At 44.4% G+C, this 18,911-nt stretch overlaps 2 protein-coding genes across 2 annotated transcripts; both read right to left on the bottom strand.

Moving 5' to 3' along the window:
* Positions 1–73: 73 nt before the first annotated feature.
* Positions 74–3,350, bottom strand: LOC136520613 (group 2 truncated hemoglobin 3-2). Its single transcript, XM_066514183.1, has 4 exons — positions 3,123–3,350; positions 2,883–3,013; positions 481–625; positions 74–393 (listed from the first exon to the last, which is right to left on the bottom strand). Exons 1-4 carry the CDS (start codon positions 3,263–3,265, stop codon positions 297–299), a joined length of 516 nt encoding a protein of 171 aa, XP_066370280.1. The 5' UTR covers positions 3,266–3,350; the 3' UTR covers positions 74–296.
* Positions 3,351–13,616: 10,266 nt separating this feature from the next.
* LOC136524232 (uncharacterized) lies at positions 13,617–15,433 on the bottom strand. Its single transcript, XM_066517678.1, has 4 exons — positions 15,409–15,433; positions 15,243–15,317; positions 14,274–15,130; positions 13,617–14,201 (listed from the first exon to the last, which is right to left on the bottom strand). Exons 3-4 carry the CDS (start codon positions 15,090–15,092, stop codon positions 13,617–13,619), a joined length of 1,404 nt encoding a protein of 467 aa, XP_066373775.1. The 5' UTR covers positions 15,093–15,130; positions 15,243–15,317; positions 15,409–15,433.
* Positions 15,434–18,911: the final 3,478 nt, after the last annotated feature.

Raw genomic sequence — 18,911 nt, 5'->3', positions numbered from 1 at the left:
CCTTGCTACGGTTAAGTCGAATCTGAAAAAGAGACATCTTCACATGTACTGTCGTGAATAACTCTTAAGCGCAAGAGACAAAGAAGGATAAAAATATTGGAAGAAGCTACAACTATCCACTTTGAGTACGCTCTCTGCTCAAGAATGGCTATAAAGCCTACAAAGAGTCAGTGCCATTGTTTCTTTGAATATGGAGGTTGTTCGAACTCCATTGTATACGGAATGCTATAAAGGCACCCTGGATAAAGGCTTATCAGTAATTATTCCAATGGTTACCAGCTCCACGGCTGAAATAGTTACTCAGCTGGTTTACTTGTTGCATGTTTGCAGGCTACTCCATGGCCCTGCTGCCTTGTCATCTCATTGCCAGCAACGATGAAGTAAGCGGTGTGCCTGGAAAAAGAAAACAAATGAAAGTTTTAGCGGAATTGTTGGTTAATTAGATACAAGAACCAGCGAAACTTAAGTCATAATGCAGACCTAAAAAAGTTCGTCATTTTGGTTTTTGAGTCCACATCTATGCTTTCAGTTGCATCCAAAGCTTGTTGCATGTGGTGTAGCCACCGCTCTGCCGCTCGGTGGGTAACCAGGAACGGTCGATGTCTTCCTATAAGGGCAGGGTGTCCTGCAAGAAAAACCAGACAAATTGGGCTTACAAGTCCAAATTATCTTGAGAGCAATGAATAGAAAACACAAAGTAGAAAAGCATTGGCACTACATCACTACATAATGTTAACAACAACAGAATGTACCAGAAACAATAGTGGCACTGAACATGAAGACACTCATTTCTTCATTCATTTTGGGCAGATCATCTAGCCAGACATGCAAACGAACAACAGCAGAAAATGGCTAAATGAATCTTTTTCACTCTATTAGTGACTACAGAATACGAAATCAACCTCAATCGAGAATCACAACTTGTACTATTTATTGAATAAGGTGCTTCAGGTTAGGATAAAGCCAGGCCCCTGATCAAACCAAGCAATAATTGAAATGAAAAATATTCACTCTCCTTGGAACAATTGATGAACAAATAGATCGACAAAAGAGAAGAACACCAATGTTTTCAAGGCGGTAAGGCGAGGCGAGGCGACTGACTACCGCCTTACGCTTAAGCGACTAAAGCGTGAGGCGAGGCGATGCCTTAAGAAATTAATTAAAAAATGAAAACAGCAGCTTAGAGCAGTAGATGAAGAAAAAAGGAAAGGAAAAAAAGAAAAAGAAAGGAGCCGAGTAAGAAGTGGGCTCGCCCAGCCCACTAGGCAGACCATGTGCTCCTTCCCCTCCTGGCGTGTGGCTTCATCGAAGTCCCTATCCCGAGTTCCCGACCCCCATCAGCGCCGCCGCTCCCCACTGCTATTCCGCCTCCACACGACGGCACGACCGCACGAGTGGTTGCTCTGCTTCCGTCCGCCCCTCTCCGGATGCCCTGCTCTGCTTCCCTCTCCTCCTGACGCGCTGCTCTGCTCTTCCCTCCGCCCCTCTGCTTCCCCTTCCTCTCTCTCCTCTGCTTCCCCTTCCTCTCTGGTCAGTGCTCTCAGATCGACAGTCGTCGCCGTCTCCCCTTCAAGATCTCCCGCGTGCTCCTCTCTCTGCGCTGTATTTCTCCGCACGTCTCTCTCTGCGCGCGTGCCAATTTCTCCTGCGCGCTCCTGTTTGCCGCCCAGAATTAGACCCGTGTATGGCGCCCACCACGCACGATTTGGCGTGAATCGGACGCCAAAGCGACGATTTCTGGACGTCACGGTCGTAAGGCGGATGCCATACGAATCTAAGGCGAGTCGTCTGTTGTGGCGTCCCACGTGGAGCGCCTTGGCGATTAAGCGATGACAAAGCGACGCCTTGAAAACATTGAAGAACACTATATCATTCTTGGATACTCTCAGGTCAAGCATGAAGCACTCAAACAAATATTGCTGATAGTGATAACTATATGTTTAAAGAACTGAATCAACAGAATAAATACGGGGCCCCTTGGGAGAGCTCCAGCTTCAGCTTCTCCGAAGAGAATCACTCCCAACCAACCAAACGCTCAAAATGCCAACTGATTCAGGTGGACATTAGCAGAGAATCACTTCTCCATTTACACTACGAGCTGGGAGCTAAACAAATCTACTTCACCCTGCTCCCTGTTATATTCTGGTGGGGATCAGCAGAGAATCAATTCTCATCAGCTCCCCACCCTGCTCCCTCCTAGGAATCCAATGGAATCACTCCATCGGAGAATCAAGGAGCAGAACTGAAGAATCAGGGAGCGGAGCTCTCCCAAACGGGGCCTACAAGTGCCACGGAGGTATGCTGCTGGTTAACATGAAAGAACCAACAAGGCTGCAGACAGTAACAAGAAAAAACACTTAACGAGAATGTAAACAGGGGCTGAATCACCACATACTCATTTCTCTCCTAGAAGTTTAGGCTTATAGTGTGCGAGAGTGTACAATTTCATTAACAGAGAAGAGTTACAGGCCCCTAGAGGCAAGAAAAAAAAAACGCTCTCATTCTAGACCTGAAAGTTGTTATAGTGTCATGAAACACAGCAACAGTAGCAATTCCACTAAGTAATGCATTAGCAGGGAATATGACTGGTAAACATGTGCAAGTGCAGAATGTGTAATGGATCGCTCCCCTTATCTGTACATCATCTAAACTTGTACTTTTCAGGTTTCAGGAACATGACTGATGACTGTCAACGCGCAAAGACACCAAAGCAGATTTTCTTCCCCGCTTCCACGCTACGTGGCTAAGACCAAACTAAATAACTTTTCCACAAAATTAACCAAAATCATATAACAACATTCATCCCTCATTTCCTCCACCCAATTTAAGTAAATCACACGGAGTCCCACAGGTCGAAGACGAAGAGGCACGAGCTACTTTACCTCTCCTCTGGGAGAAGAGAGGCGGGCCGCCCATGCGCTGGATCAGGAACTCATACTGGTTCTGGATGGCATCCTCCTTCTTGGACCCCGCGAATATCTCCCGAAACCACTCCTCCTCGTCCTCATAAACCCTATAAAATCCAGAAATTCAGCAGGACACGAGCGAAAACATTCTAGATCGGATTGGTTCAAAGCAGAGGAGAACAAGGGAGGGACAGAGTTGCCGACCGACGGACGGACCTGGTGTAGAAATTGTTGGAGAGGTCGACGAAGGGCTGCGGAGTGCCGCCGAGGGACTCGAATATGTTGACGTCGTCGATGGCGAAGGCATCGGCGGCCGCCACGCCGCTCCACTCCGACGCCTTGTCCTGCAGCGACTGCATCCCGCCCCCGAAACCACCCGTGAGACCGCACACCGCAGCGGACAGCGGCGCTTATTGGCTGAGTTGACTTTTGTTGGAACTGCAGTGAAGGAAAGGAAGGGATTTGCGGAGGTCATCGGGCCGGCACGGCCCGTCAAGTGCATCGGGCCGTGCCGTGCCAGCCCACGGGCAGCACTGACGGCCCAAGCACGGCCCTAAAGTTCTCGTGTCGTGCCGTGCCGGCTCGATGGCCCGACTGGCCCAGCGTGTCCGTGCCAGCCCACGGCTCGACACCCCCAGACTCAGAAAAACATGTTCAACTCAGAATTTAGATTACAAGTAAAACAGGTTTCAACAAGTTCTCAGTTACATCTTTCAACAAGTTCTCGGTTATCTTTCAACAAGTAAAGATCTTTCACAGATCACAAGTAACATGAATGTAAACATAAATAACTGATATATTAGCTGCTTAGTGCAATGGCCGCCTCATTAAAAACCTTTCTGGGTAAAAACTCACACCTCATGAGAAAACCCCAGAAAGGAAAAGAGTACAGCCCACAACTTTAATAAGTGTTCATAAGTTCATTAAGTCTTACAGCCATCCAGAAATGAAAAGAAAAGAGTACGAGCCCATAGGCCACAGCATTACACATTCTCATCATCAAGATACAAGTTCTCAAATGCCTCCACTAGCTCCACATTCTCCATGGTATGTTGAGTCTTTGTATCTGCTTGCTCCTAGTCCTTCACCAACGACAACATCTCCACCATGTCTGAAGTTAGACGTCGTCGTCGTTCCTCGATGATCCTGTCAGTTAGACTAAATGCAGATTCTAAAGATATAGTAGAAACAGGCACAGTCAAAACATCTCTGGCTAAGATGGAAAGAACAGGATATGACAGTTTGTGCTCATGCCACCAGTTGAGGATATTGAAGTCATCGTCATATTGGTTGACAGTGTCACTGTCAAGGTATGCAGCCAACTCAGAAGCATTCAGGTTAGCACCAGAGTGTGCTGCCTGTAGCAAAGCACATGCTGATGGCCTCCTAGTGGATGAAGATGCACCACCACCAAGTCCAGGAGGTAGACTACCACCAGCACCAAGTCCAGTAGCAGCTAGACTGGCACCAGTACCAAGTCCAGGAGGTAGACTAGCACCAGCACCAAGTCCAGCAGCAGCTAGATTGGCACCAGTACCAAGTCCACCAGCTAGGCTGGCACCAGCACCAAGTCCACCACCTAGAGTGCCACCAAAAATTTTCCCCCAAGCAGTCTTTCTCTTCCCTGAAGCAGGGCCTGGAACTGTGGCCCTTTGCAATCTCACAGCACCAAACTTGTTGTCATACTTAGCAAAAGTATGAGATACCTAACAGTGGTTAAATATTTAGAATAGTTCTCATCAGTTAGGTTAGACATAATTTGGAGAACATTAGTGAATCCTCTTATCTTGGCTCTAGGATCCAAGATAAAAGCAAAGGAATAAAGCATTGGAATTGTAGACCAGTAGTCCTCAAACTTCTCTTTCATGGGGGCAACAACATTTCTCAGGTCCCTGTCTCTTTCATAAGTAGTATTTAAATATCCAGCAATCTCAAGAACATGATGCATAATTAGTGGAGATGTTGGATAATAAACACCAGACAGCACAACAGTAGAATCATAAAACTGTTCAAGGAATAGGAGAAGTTTTTCAGCAGCTTTCCAGTCATTCTCTTTTAACAACGGCTGGCCATCAACCAAAGGATGGTTTGCAGTGATCCACACTGAAAAAGGGGCCATGTGTCCTATCAGATGCTTTAGCATCAGATAGGTTGCATTCCATCTAACATCCATGTCCAAGCCAAACTTACGAGGGCGGACACCTTTAGCAATGTAGAAATTTTTGTATGATGCAATGCGCAGATTAGAGGAATTCATGAATGAAATTGCAGTTCTAAAAGCATGCAGCATGGGCTTGAAGACTTCTAGCCCAGCTTTAACAATTAAGTTAATGATATGACAAGCACAGCGCTGATGCAAAAATAGTTCACCAACATAATCAGACAATGCAGGAGCAAGAATCTCCATTGCTTTAGTGTTTGCAGAAGCATTGTCTAATGTAATGGAGAAAACCTTATCAGTTAAGCCATATTCATCAATATAAGTAAGCACACGTTCAGCAATGTTCTCATGATTGTGTGACACATCAATCAACCTTAGACCCAAAATCCTCTTCTCTAATTGCTAGTCAGAGTTAACATAGTGAGCAACAATACTTAAGTAGTCTTCTTTAGCATTACCAGACCATATATCATATGTCAAAGCAACAGAACTAACAGACTTCAAAGATTCAAGGAGTTTGCTACGACGTTCATTAAAGTACTTAACAAAGTCTCTGGTGGTGGTTTGCCGAGAGACAGGAACAAACCTAGGGTTATGAGCAAGTTTAATGTACTCCTCAAAAGTAGCAGATTCACCAAAACAAACTAGAAGATCCTCTCTAGCAATCAACCTGCACAACTGTGTTCTAACAACCTCAGGGTTGTATTCCCAGTGATGGACAGAACCATCAGGATTAAACCTAAGCAGGGACTAAGACATGGCATTACTGCCAAGCTTTCTCGGTTTGCATGATTTGATATGCCTAATCAAATGACCAGTACCAGCACTAGAACGAGCAGTCAAAGTTTTTTTGCAGTAATTGCACTTAGCATTGACTCTAACTTGAGATCCATTGTGGAGCTCAAACAACTCCTCAAAATCCTCCCATACCTCAGACCTGGTGTGTTTGTTGCTGGCGCTAGAGCCAGACGGTGCAGCGCCAGGAGCAGCGCCGTGCTTAGGAGCAGCTCCAAGAGTAGCGCCGTGCTCAGACTGCGGCGGCTAGTCTACGCCAACCTCGATCGGAGTGGCTGCAGTGCCGAACAGCTCCATGCGCCCGTCCTCCAAGTCATCTTTGTCATCACCTCGAAGCCCCATCATCCTCAACTCGTAATTGGTGGAGGTGGGATCGTCGCCATCGGCCATCGTGGGCACTCCGGTCCCTCAACGGCGGCTACCGCAGCTTAGCAAGAAGCCTGCGCCCTGCAAAACGATAGAAGTTAGAACAAGCTACACAAAGTTAGGGTTAGGGTTAGGAGTGTGGCTTACCTGCTCAACCGGAGCACCGAAGTTGCCGTTGAAGACCGAGATCCATAGATCTACGAGAAGATGATGGAGAGACTAGGTTTTGGGGGACAGATCTGACGAAGAGAAGGACGGTGGAGGGAGCGAGACGGGGAAGAGACGGTTAGAGGGGAGAGAAGAGGCTATAGATGGCCAAAATGGGACCGGATCCGGCGAGCGGTGACCGGAGATGAAGACGAAGACGGAGGAAGCAGGAAGGATGCGCGGAGCAGACAAGCGAGAGGAGTCGTCGATGCGCCTTCGATGGCCGCAGTCGTAGATCCGGCAAGGAAGCAACCTCAAATGAGCCGAGAGAAGCTAGCCGGCGCCCGGTGATGGTTGGAGGCAAGCGACAGCGGCGCTCCCTTTCTCCGCTCTGGCGCTAGGCGAGCGAGCGAGGCGGCGGGCGGCGGAGTGAAATGAGGATTAGGGTTTGGGATGGACCGATGGAGAGAGCCGGGGGGACTGGGGAGACCGGGACTAGGAGAGGGGCGAATCGAGCGATTTATATTGGCCGGTTGCCAAACGGGCCATGGCCGGGCCCCTCGTGCCAACCGTTGTATCGGGCCGGGCCGGGCCGGTACGGCGTGCCAAAAGTGAGGCTTAGACACGGCCCAAGGGTCGGGCCGGGCCAGCCCGGGCCCGCCAACCACCGGGCCATGCCGTGCCTGGGCCGGGCCGAAACATCGGGCCGTGGGCCGGGCCAACGGGCCTCGGCCCATATGGCCATACGCTCCACCGGCCAATCGGGTGGCGAGCACGCGCGGCCGGGGTTACACGGGCCCAGGTGTCGGTGAGCGAGGTGAGCCTGCGTGGTGGACGGTGATGTCGACATCGCGGCCCCGTTCGCTGGTACGAAACTTGGCTGGAAAACACTGTTCCGGCTGAATTGTTGTGAGAGAAAAACACTGTTCCGGCTGAAAAAAGAAGCCGAACAAGACGAATATGGGGTAAGCCGAACAGGGCCAACGGATTAGAAAAGACGACCGCGGTTTTGCTTGGGTAAGTTTCTTTTTCCAGGTGTGGTTTAAGAGCAACTTGTTCTATTTGTATCAAAATAACAGTTAATTGTTAAAAATTAGCTGAGTGATTCAAACATACGCAGCTAATTGGCTAACCAACTGAGCATCTCCAATAGTACTAAAATTAATTCTACAAATCTGGTTTTCAACTTTTCCAATAAATATTGAAGGCGGAAAAACAAGCCATTACCAACACTTTTCAATAATTTATTCTAGACAATCAAAAAAGCATGTCCACTTAGATATTTGGTCGCCGCCTGTTCCACGTCAACAATGTTCTCATTCCCGCTACCAGCCAACCATCTCCTACACCCAACCCACACCTATAACCTACAAAAGGAATCTCCATTGTTTCTCTACTTCTGTGTATTCCCATATCTAAAAATAGTGATCGGATCCCATTCCGACGAATCACTAGAAGCCCTAGTTTAGTTTTCGTAATTGAGTGATAACTAGTGGACTATTGCTTTTGAATGGAGATGGCCATAACCATGAAGCAAGTGCTCAACATTTGGAGAAGAGATGGAATTGAAAATAAGCCCGGAGGCAATAGTATATGCGTAGGGGCTTTGTTTCGCCGGCCAAGATACAATAAAGTGCACGGTAGTGTTTGGGGTAGATATTCGTACTATTAAGAGGGCGGCTCTAAAGTGATTACAGTTATCGAGTGCTACTACTCCCTCCACCAAATTATAAGTCGCTTTAACTTTTTTGGTACATCTATTTTGTTATGCATCTATGTATAATAATATGTCTAGATACATAGCAAAACAGATGAACCAAAAAAGCCAAAGCGACTTATAATTTGGAACGTAATAACTAACTTTGCATTTGCACCAGACCTAGTGCCATGGTGGGGGAGCAAATGAAAAAATGTTTTGAGAACTATTTCAAAATGCTAAGGGTCTGTTTGGCTTCTACAGGAGCTCCTAAAATTCCTGTCATATCGAATGTTTGGACACATGCATGGAGTACTAAATATAGACTAATTATGAAATTAATTGCACAACTTACGTCTAATTTGTGAGACGAATCTTTTAAGCCTAATTAGTCCATGATTTGACAACGTGGTGCTACAGTAAACATATGTTAATGACGGGTTAATTAGGCTTAAAAAATCGTCTCGTAAATTAGCCTCTATTTATGTAATTGGTTTATAATTAATCTATATTTAATGCTCCTTATTAGTATCTAAATATTCGATATGACATGAATTTTAGGAGCGACTAAAGAACCAAACACCCTATAACTCTGTGCTAAATAGTTGGTGTTCACGTGGAATACATTTGGAGTTATCACCCTTGCAAGACTGGTTTGAAACCCGCACTTGGGTACCGTTTAGATGGCAAAATTTTTGGCGAAATGCCACTGTAGCACTTTCGTTGTTATTTGACAATTAGTGTCCAATCATAATCTAATTAGGCTTAAAAGATTCGTCTCGTCAATTTCGTCTAAATTGTGTAATTAGTTTTATTTTTTATTTATATTTAATGCTTTATGCATGCGTCCAAAGATTCGATGTGACGAGAAATCTTGAAAAATTTAGCATTTTGGAGTGGAACTAAACAGGGCCTTGGTGGCGTTTTTTGCACTCATTGGCGTCCTTCGGTGGTCACCAGACTTGGTGCACCGGAGGTCTCAATCAGTGCTGTAACTTTCTGTATGTAGCGAAGTTTGGGAACAGTACCGATTGATAGCTCGCGAAGTTCAATTGTGCACACCTACGCTCTCTAGTATGCTCACCGGTGTGACTCTAGAGGCAACAATGTTTTCTGCGCACTTGAGGCGTTGCACTGACAGGAGCTCTCCGGTAATTTCAATGGAGATGCACTGGAGTGTTGGAATCGTTCTATGGCTAGTTTTGTAGCCATCGGAGATCTCCGGTGTGGGCACTCAGCTGGTGCCAACAATTTCTACACAGTAAGCTTGCAACTGCTAGTTTTTCGTGTCAGCCTAACATGGTTGCTCTCTCGGATCCCTTGACCGAAACAATTGGATGTTAGCTCCCTAACAGAAAAAGTGGCATCAAGGGGAAGAAAATTTTTAAAACTTGTATAGGAGTCACAGTGAACTTTTCAATGATACATACAGATTGGCCATCTTTTCCTGTAACACACAGGGGATTGTGCGTTGTTATGTTACATGGACTGTATATTTTTGTTTGCTCCAATAAGACTTAATGTGAAGGCTTTTTTAATTGAATCAATAGAATTGAAAAGTTCAATGGAGTTCGGTGTTGTAACAGAAGGACCACCACTGGAAAGTTCAATGGCATTTTGTGACTGAGTTATTCTTGGAGGCAATCATATAAATATTTTAGAAAAAAAATTCTAAATTACTCCCTCCATAGAAAAGTTGTCTGGATAACCCATAAAGCAATTATGTGTTCAATATTTGAATTTACCAGTTGGTCCATTCCACCCCTTCATATGATTTGCTTTTTTATTTGTTCTTGTACAAGTTGAGTTTTTAGTTCAAATTTTGTAAAATGGTAGGAAATATCATAAATTATATTAGAAAATGGCACGTTCGGATGGTATTAAAGCTGGCTGATAAGCCAGTCTTGGCTGATTTGTTGTGAGAGCAAAATACTGTAGATTCTAGCTGATAAGTTCAAGCGAACATACCCATTATGAATTTTAATGATGATTTTTTGTATAATTTTGTATGTGTAGTGTTAATTTATTATTAGATGCCTGAAGTATAAAAAACTAATGATGAAAAGTTATAATTTATTTTTCTAGCACCATTGACAAAGTTCTTTATATCCCTACAAAATTTCAACTTAAAACTCAACTTATATGCGGAGAAAAAAAAAGTCTAATTGTATAAAGGGGCAGACTGGACCAACTATAAGATCTGGAGAAGTAATTGAACCAGATTGTTTTAGGGGAATATCCGGACAATTTTGGTGTGGGGAGAGTAAATTGGACTATTTCCACTATACGCTACGCTACCTACATAAATGAATATTCTTGTCGTTATAACACACGGACGTATTATTATAAGAGGAAAAACAAAAGGGAACAAAACAAATCCCCTCGAGACAATGGGCCACGTACTACCCCAGTGGGTGTGGGCCTTGAACCGGCCTTCCCTACTAAGGCCAGGCCCGTAGCTCTCCACGTCGGCGACAAATAGCCGTGGTCACAAATAGTACTCGCGCCACTCCCTACGACTCTTGCGCCGAATGAAACTGCTGCTCTTGCCTGTGCAGGTCTGCAGCCTGCAGGTGTATCAGAAGTATGAGGTTGCGCCGTCTAGGCGGCCTCCCAATGTGTCCACGTATCCTTTATTTTTGTAGGGTAGATGAATCCCGTGGTTTCTTTCTCGTGGTTTCCTGAGCCGCAGATGCATGCATGAGAAGCCTTAAATGTGATGAGTGCATGCAGCCAGGTGCTTGATGGTTGCATGATGTAGGCTTCCGCTTGGCTGCTGGCTGGTGCGCTTGCATGTGGTTTGGTAGTAATTGGAAAAGACAAGCCTGCTGCTGTTTTGATGCTTCCGTGCCTGCAGCACCATACAACCTGGACCAGCGTAGCGGCGGCATGCAGCCATGTGCACGCTAGGATCAGGGCTGATGGGTACCATCTATAAATTATTGCTCTCTTGGTGTGCCTATGGGGTGTTTGGTTTCCTAGACTAAATCTTAGTCTATGTCACATCGGACGTTCGGATGCTATTTAAGAGAACTAAATATGAGTTAATTATAAAACTAATTACACAGATGGAGGCTAATTTACGAGACGAATTTATTAAGCCTAATTAATCCGCCATTAGAACATATTTACTGTAGCACAACATTGTCAAATCATGGATTAATTAGGCTTAAAAAATTCGTCTCGCAAATTAGCCACAATCTGTGCAATTAGTTATTTTTTCGTCTATATTTAATACTTCATGCATGTGTCCAAACATCCGATGGGACAGGGACTAAAATTTTCCTGTAGGAACCAAACACCCCCTAAGTTAGGTAGTGTTTAGTTCCCAAAATTTTTCAAGATTCCCCGTCACATCGAATCTTTGGACGCATGCATGAAGCATTAAATATAAATAAAAAATAAAACTAATTACACAGTTTAGACGAAATTCACGAGACGGATCTTTTAAGCCTAATTAGACTATGATTGGACACTAATTATCAAATAACAACAAAAATATTACAATACCATTTTCCAAAAAAACTCGCCAACTAAACAAGGCCTTATGGCAGCAGCAACAATAAAAGGACCGCTCCCATGACCCATCAAATGTACAGCTACCACATGGGAGAATTGTCATCATGCACTATCCCTGTCCTGTGCTGTAGTGGTAGATACACTTTTTATGTGTTTAGCTAAGCACGTTGCATTTATTTGTTTGGCGTCGTGAAACATGTTTTGTCTCGTCACATTTGTGCAGCGATGCATGTCTCTGTCTCTCATGGATCAACTCAACTTGTGAACTTGTCTCTTACTACCTTCGTCCCATAGGGATTGTCCTTTTGTGACTCCCAAGACCATATATTTTCAAAACTAACTAGGCATAGATAAGGGAGTAGTCCCTCCGTTCCTAAATATTTCTCTTTTTTATTTTTCAAGAAACAATTCTGACCAAAATATATATAAAAAATTATTAATATTTATGGTACATACTCCCTCCGTCCCGTTAAGTTTGTCGCTGAAGCAACCGGCTGTTGTCCCACCGAGATTGTCGTTCTAGCTAACGAGGGGCCCACACCTGGGAAAGCAAAGCAACAGAGACCCAGCCTTATCCTCCCGGTCTCATCCCATCCTCCCGGTCTCCATTCACAAAAAAAAATCCCTCCCAGTCTCCATGCCGCGCGTGACGCTCCGTCGCTCCTCCGCTTCGCCTATCCTCTAGGCCGGCGGCCTCTTCCTCCACGCCGCGTTGCCCCTCCGCTTCGGCTCCTCCTCCAGGCCACGTCGCCCCTACACTTCACCTCCTCCTCCGATCCGCGAGGCCGCCGGCGGGCGCGTGGATCCAAAAGCAGCCGCCCCCGTCCGGACTCCGGAGTCATCGGCATCCCCTTCCCCAATCTGGAGTCACTGACGTCCGGTGGAGGCATCGGCAGGCCAGCCGGTCCGTGGGTTGGGAGTTATCTGTGGCTGCTTCCCCTTCGCCGTCTAGCCCCGCCGGCTTGCCCCCTCCACCGGGCCATCTGCCACCGCAGTCCGTACCTCCCGGTCGACCAGGAAGCTAGGGCCCCGGCACCTCCAGCTGCTAGCCGCCGCCCCCTGGAGCAAGCCAAGGTGGAGCACGCCGCCCCCTACAGCACTCGACTTGGACTGCTTCCGGCATCTCCGCGACTCTGATTCGTGTTTCTGTTGCAGATCCATTGGTATGTCCAAATGCCCTCCCCTGCATCTTTATTTTGGGCCGCTCCCTTCCTGTTGTAATCTGGTACGTGCGTTGGGAGCTCAGATTGGAGGTCAAAATTTCCTGAATAGCAGAGGAGACATGTTAAGGAATTTGTTTTATTTCAGTCTTTGGATTGACAACCATTTGCTTTGGTAATCTGCTTGTCCTGATTAGCGATGGTAACGGAAAAAACACAATAGCACATTGTGTCTAGATTAATTCTTTTAGAGGCCAAGCAGTATGCTAGGAATAATTTAGGCTTATGTTTCTTTTTTTTTTGGTAAATCAAGTTAACCATATGGTGACTCGTGTAATGCTGACTGATATTGCAACTCTATATTTAATTTTCAAATTTTTATAGGTTCTTACATTAGCGTGTTTCCTGTGCTTCAGTCAGCCGTACAATGGTGGGTGGCAAGGGGGCACATGGGACTAGCCGGTTCATCTGCCGCTTGCAGATGAGGCGTGCCTTGGGTATCCAATCCAGCCGTGGGATGCGTCCTGCCAATCGCACGCGCGGGCGGGAACGTCGTCCTGGCACTTGGTGGGATCGGGAAAAGCAGTGTATCGCCATAGAAGGCCAGGATTTTGCCCAAGACACACAAGAAGGGCCATATGTTTTCTTTGTGATTTATGACGGCAGTACGAAGGTTACATTTTCCAATCAGAGATTGTGGATTGAAAAGCGCCCATATAACATAAAAGTTCGCCTTAGAAGGAAACGATTATATGAACTAGTTTACGTACATATATATGTAGGTTACAGACTACCATTGCATATGTACAACCCATCTTGCCAAAACAAAGCCAAGCATACAATGGCTACTTACATGACAGTGCCCATTAGATGCTCAACTTCTCCAATGCCCTTTGAACTAGCTGGCTATCACAACTAAGAACTCTAGGAAGCATGTCTAGTGCCTCTAGCCTCTCCTTACTCATGTGCGGGATCTTGTACCTATTCCCTCCATTATCTTTCATAACTTCAATCATGCATCCTTGTAGTGTGAGGAATATCCTATTCAGAATGATCGGGTCGTAGTTTTGATATTCCATGATCACATTCTGAATGAGCTCATCTATGTTTCTAGCAGTGGTTCTATCCGTTAATGACTGAAGAGAAGCGAAAAAACCGAGGTCTAGGCAGTTCATGTCCGGTGAATTAGCCGGCTGGTTCCTTAGCCGTATATCAAGTCCTGTTCGGGCCACTGCTGCAGCAAACTCAGCATCATTTTCTAGTATATGAGCAGGAGCATTGTCCTGCTGGATCCATATTGTCTTGTGTGCATCTTCTCGAGGCCAACGAGCTTGTATAGCTGGTAGGAGATAATTGATTATATAAAATCTGCTTGTTTCTCTATCAACCTTCATTGTTTTGGTGATTGGTGTGCCCCTCGGCCTGTTGTCACTTTTTCTTTTTGCTGGTTCCTGAAATAATATGCATTATTGTGAGAAGTGATAGAAAATGGATTGCAAATCGTATGTAGAGACGATTTGTACCGTTCGCACAAAAGGCCAAGTGCCTAGCTTGCCATCGAAATAACATCTACCTTCATCATCGAATCTTGGTCTGCCAACACTAGAAAAGAACATGACTTTGTCAATTGAATTCTTGTTGCGCACTGTCCTGTGTGGGTCATCTTCATCGGGAAGCATGTAAGCTGTCTTGGTCTTCTTTGTCCCATTAAACCATTTCTCATCTGTATGGATAATATCTTCCATATTGCGGAACTTGGGATTATTTGGCAAAGTGCTTGGATCTAACATAGACAGACACCAGCTCAATCGATCCTTTTTGTTTGCTTCTTTTAAATAGGGCCTGAGTGCACTGGAGTGTCGTCGTAGCAAACCTTCCGTGAACCACCTATGTAGAGTGGTTTTGTGTACACCTAGAGCATGTGCTAATGACCTTATGGTACCTCTTCTGTTTAAGGGAATATCAGCAACCCTTGATAGGTCCACCTGAATTTTTTTGCGATGACAATTCTTAGGTATCCTTGATTTGACATCTACTGGTATGCCTTGTGCCTTGCAGTTTTGTGCTCTTTGCCATATACGTTGTACTGTACGCAGATGCACATTGTGTTTTGTAGCAACATGTGTTGTGTGTGTCCTTTTTAATTTCCCATGATTGCTTATCTGAAGCAAATCTTCATATATGTCTTGCCTTTGTCTGTCTGTCAAATTCCTGGTTGCATTTGGTGCTTCATCTTGTGTTGCCTGAAAATCTTCGTCATTTGAGTCGGTCAATTCTTCTTCATCAAATATGACGTTGACCTCATCTGCGTATACGCCAAATTGGTGTATCAGATTGTCCATGGCATCTTGTGCATCTTGTAAGCCAACGTCACCATAGCCTAGCAAATAAATTAGATGGTGCATGCATATTGTTAGTACATGGATGATGACACATTTTAGCATACACAATTAATATTGGTAACATGTCTTGGAAATGATGGAAATAATCACCTTCATGCAGGTTGTCTTCTTCTTGTGGATCATTTAAATCAAATGGAAGACCAGCATCATGTGAGATATTGTCCCCTGTGAATTATCGTCTCCTGTAAGTACAAATTTTTTGCTACTACAAGCTGAAAATGCATCTATTGTACACAAGAGATACAACTGTGGTTACCTTCATAAAGTTCTTGTTGGCCATCATTTTCTTTAGGATCGAGACCCCAATGATACCCTCTATTGTTGTCTCCTTCATGCACTTCATCGATCTGACTTGCAGCTTGAAGGATAAGGCCAGGTAAAGGATCAACCCCACTAATGTCACCTGCACCAATAATTTCAATGGATCATGAATATTTTTGTTTGCATTTTCCTCTTATTGTAATCTAATGAATATGCTCCCTGTTTTGTGTTTTTTATGGCTACAGGTGCATAATAAAAAGAGGAAGAACACATAGCAAGAAGCAGGTGCATACTAATTCTGTTGAGTTGTCCATCATTTAGCCAAAACCTGATAAACAATGATGGCAACTATCACTTTTCTTCTAGGCTTGAATTAAGATACCAGGACACTTTGAACTGATACACGATTAAACCTTTTCCCCCATTTTTTGAAAAGAATTCCATTTTCATTTGTACACAAAATTCTAAAACAAGGCATACAATTTACAAGCAACACTTATTTTAGGAGATGCAAAAAAAAACAGAATATAGGCAGTTCATCATTTTAGGAGAGGTAGATAGAAGTACACTCATTTTGGGAGAAAGGCAGATGTGCTAACCTTGATGATGTTCTTGGTGTTCCTCTGTTTCTTGAAGATTGAGACCAAGGTGATGATGCCCTCGTGGCCTTGTCCCACCGTGCAGTTCATCATATTCTTCGTCAGGTGGATTGTTGAGATCAAACATGGTCTCCTTCCTCAGCTACAGTTGTGTTCAAATCTATGGCCATGGAGGTGAATGGTTGAAGTGGAAGGGAAGTGCTTGGATGTGGGCTTAAGTGGATGGTAATAGTGCAAGATGAAGCTGCCGGCGGTGACTTAGAATTCACAAAAGTGAGAAAGGGCGCCTGATTCAATATTTGGATTTCAAGTTTCAAGCATTGCCTTGTGTGTGTAAACAAAGAGCGCCAGAGTTTTGGCGCTAAAATTTTGATGCTGAAAAGCTACTTTTCACTGCTTGCCGATTTGTGCCCATAGGAGTATGTTTAATCGGTGAATACTACTGTGCTAATTGCCTTGTGTCGTGGCTGGTTTTGATACGATGAATGTATCTGTAGCATTGACATGATGGAAGCATTTAATGAAGGCATGTTGCAGCACAAAACTTTGAATCTGTCGAACACGTACGGTTTCCTAGCCTTTCTTCTCTCGTCTTGGTATGCACGCCCATTCCTTCAGCGACAAACTTAACGGGACGGAGGGAGTAATTAATATAATTAGAATATACTTTTTAATTAATTTGTTTGGAGACAAACGCTACACGTATTCTTTCACGTGAAAAAATACGTGTAGCGTTTGTCTCCACAATATCTGAGCTTCATCTCCACCCTAAAGCCTGATTAGTCCACTTACTGATACATACACCAGCGTGAGCCACGACAGGTGCTTGCCTCCGCCTTGGCCCTCACTTGGTGTGCCAGCACTTAGCAAAATTGTCTTTGTTGATCCATGGTTATTCACTTTTTATCTATTGGCCTTTTCTCCTCTGTGTTGAACCATACGATGTGATATATCCTGATGTGGTGAAATATCGTAATTAAAGTTCTTTGTCCTGTCCCTGCTCTTACTCTGTCCTTCGCGTTTAGCTCATGTATGGATGTTCAGGGTTGCATGTTTTCATGGTGCATATGCGTCCCTATTTATAGCCTCCTAGGCCACCTTTCATCACCACCTCGGCCAGCCACATCGCCATTGCAAATACACCAGTACTAGGCTATTCTCTGCATATTGAGAGACTACAATTATATGGTTGTGAAGGCCCTTGTTGCCTAGCGTTTGGTCACTAACATATCATGGTGTGCAATTGATTATTTGCATGTGCAAATGATATATCTTTAGATGATTGGAATTTTATTAGAACAACTAACTAAGTTATTTTTCTTTCGAGTATATTTTTTAAATCATTTTTTTGACCTTCCACATGCGCGATACAAAGTAAAAATCTGAAGGAAAATATTTTTTCTTTAAAGGTAGCCTTTCAGAAAGAGTCTAGAAATAATGTTAAGATTTATATTTCTTTGTACCTGTGCTGTGGTCTTATGTACAGGAATAGGCATGGACTATGGAAAGCACGCCTTCTACTAGCTGGGCTGGAAAGAGGCGACATGGCAAGAGAGCGGCTGCAGCATCTTCGCGTTCTTTTTCGGGTTGTCTACCCTCATGTGATTTTTATGTTCTGGATGGAAATGTTTTCTGCAGTAATAAACCTGTAATCGTAAGATTGTTGAGTTATACTCAACGTTATATATGTTTCATAAGTAATAAATACAGAAACACTAATCAGATCAGGTACTAAACGGACAATGAACTACTATAGTAGCCAGTGTAGCCTGATCAGTTTCTTCTCTTATTCGGCCTTTTGTTCTACGGGAGCCCGTTACTGTTTTGACCTCGCATTGGCCGAAGACATCGTCGAACGCGCCGTCGTCCCGTGGTGTGAGTGATCCACTTTACTTTCCCTTCCCTGTTTGTCTGGATTGGTGGGAAAGGTGCGGCTCTTACGCGATCCCTGGAAGTGGATGGCGCCTGTTGTGCTTCGTGTGCCTCTATTGAACCGGTGAAATTTGATTGGTTCGTTGCTAGAAAGAATACGCCTTGTCTACTTTGTTTTTTTTAAGAAAAAATAAGAATACAATAGCCCATTGATTAATAATAAATCGATTTTCTATGCATGAAAAGTAAAAAATAATGATGGTAAAATTTCCAGAGTAGTTTCGCTATGACCTTTATTTATTTTTTATTAAACTGAAGGTTCAGTGTCTGTTGGGGACTTGGGGTAGCAGTGGCGGGGTAGCTTCACGAGGGGATGCACCTGTACTGTTTTGGGTGGTTTTATTTCTCTTTCGGCTATGAATTTGACGCTGGAAAAAGAGTTTGGTCCAACCATCCACGTAATAGGTAGAGAATGACTTTTAAGCAATGGATGGTTGCATATTCTTGCAAGGATGAAGTTAGTTATGCTTCAGCTCAACTATTATGAAATGATGTTTTCTCCCTTTTGTGAAGATTGTGTTGCTTTGCATTAGATCAACATCTGTTTAATAATATAAGTATAGATAGTTTTACTTAGAAGTTAGAAACTATTTCCTCCAAGCACAAACAAGTCTAGAGCTGAATCTTTATAGCATACCATTGATGGTTAGACGAGCAGTGATTAACATACGTGGTCAGACAAATACTAATATAATAATGATAATATTATAAAATAATAATGTGCTACTGTTATTATTGTTTATTTGCCTACTTGTGTTGACTGCCCGGCTTGGAGCCCGGCAAACGACTTGTTGTGCCCCCAAGACTCCCGATTCGGCCATTCCCTCGCTGGTGCCTGGTGGACCAGGAGCTCAGTACCCGAACCCGACCCAAACGCTCTGCTCGAACCCTCCTTGCCCGTGCTCGCCTTCCTCCTCCGATCTGTATCCGTCTCCCGCCGGCCTGGCCCCAGGCTTCTAATCCTCTC

Source organism: Miscanthus floridulus, chromosome 18 (assembly GCF_019320115.1).
Source record: "Miscanthus floridulus cultivar M001 chromosome 18, ASM1932011v1, whole genome shotgun sequence".
Classification (NCBI taxonomy): Eukaryota; Viridiplantae; Streptophyta; class Magnoliopsida; order Poales; family Poaceae; genus Miscanthus; species Miscanthus floridulus.
The sequence above is the reverse complement of the archived record's forward strand: the minus strand, read 5'-3'. Positions and strand labels throughout refer to the sequence as shown.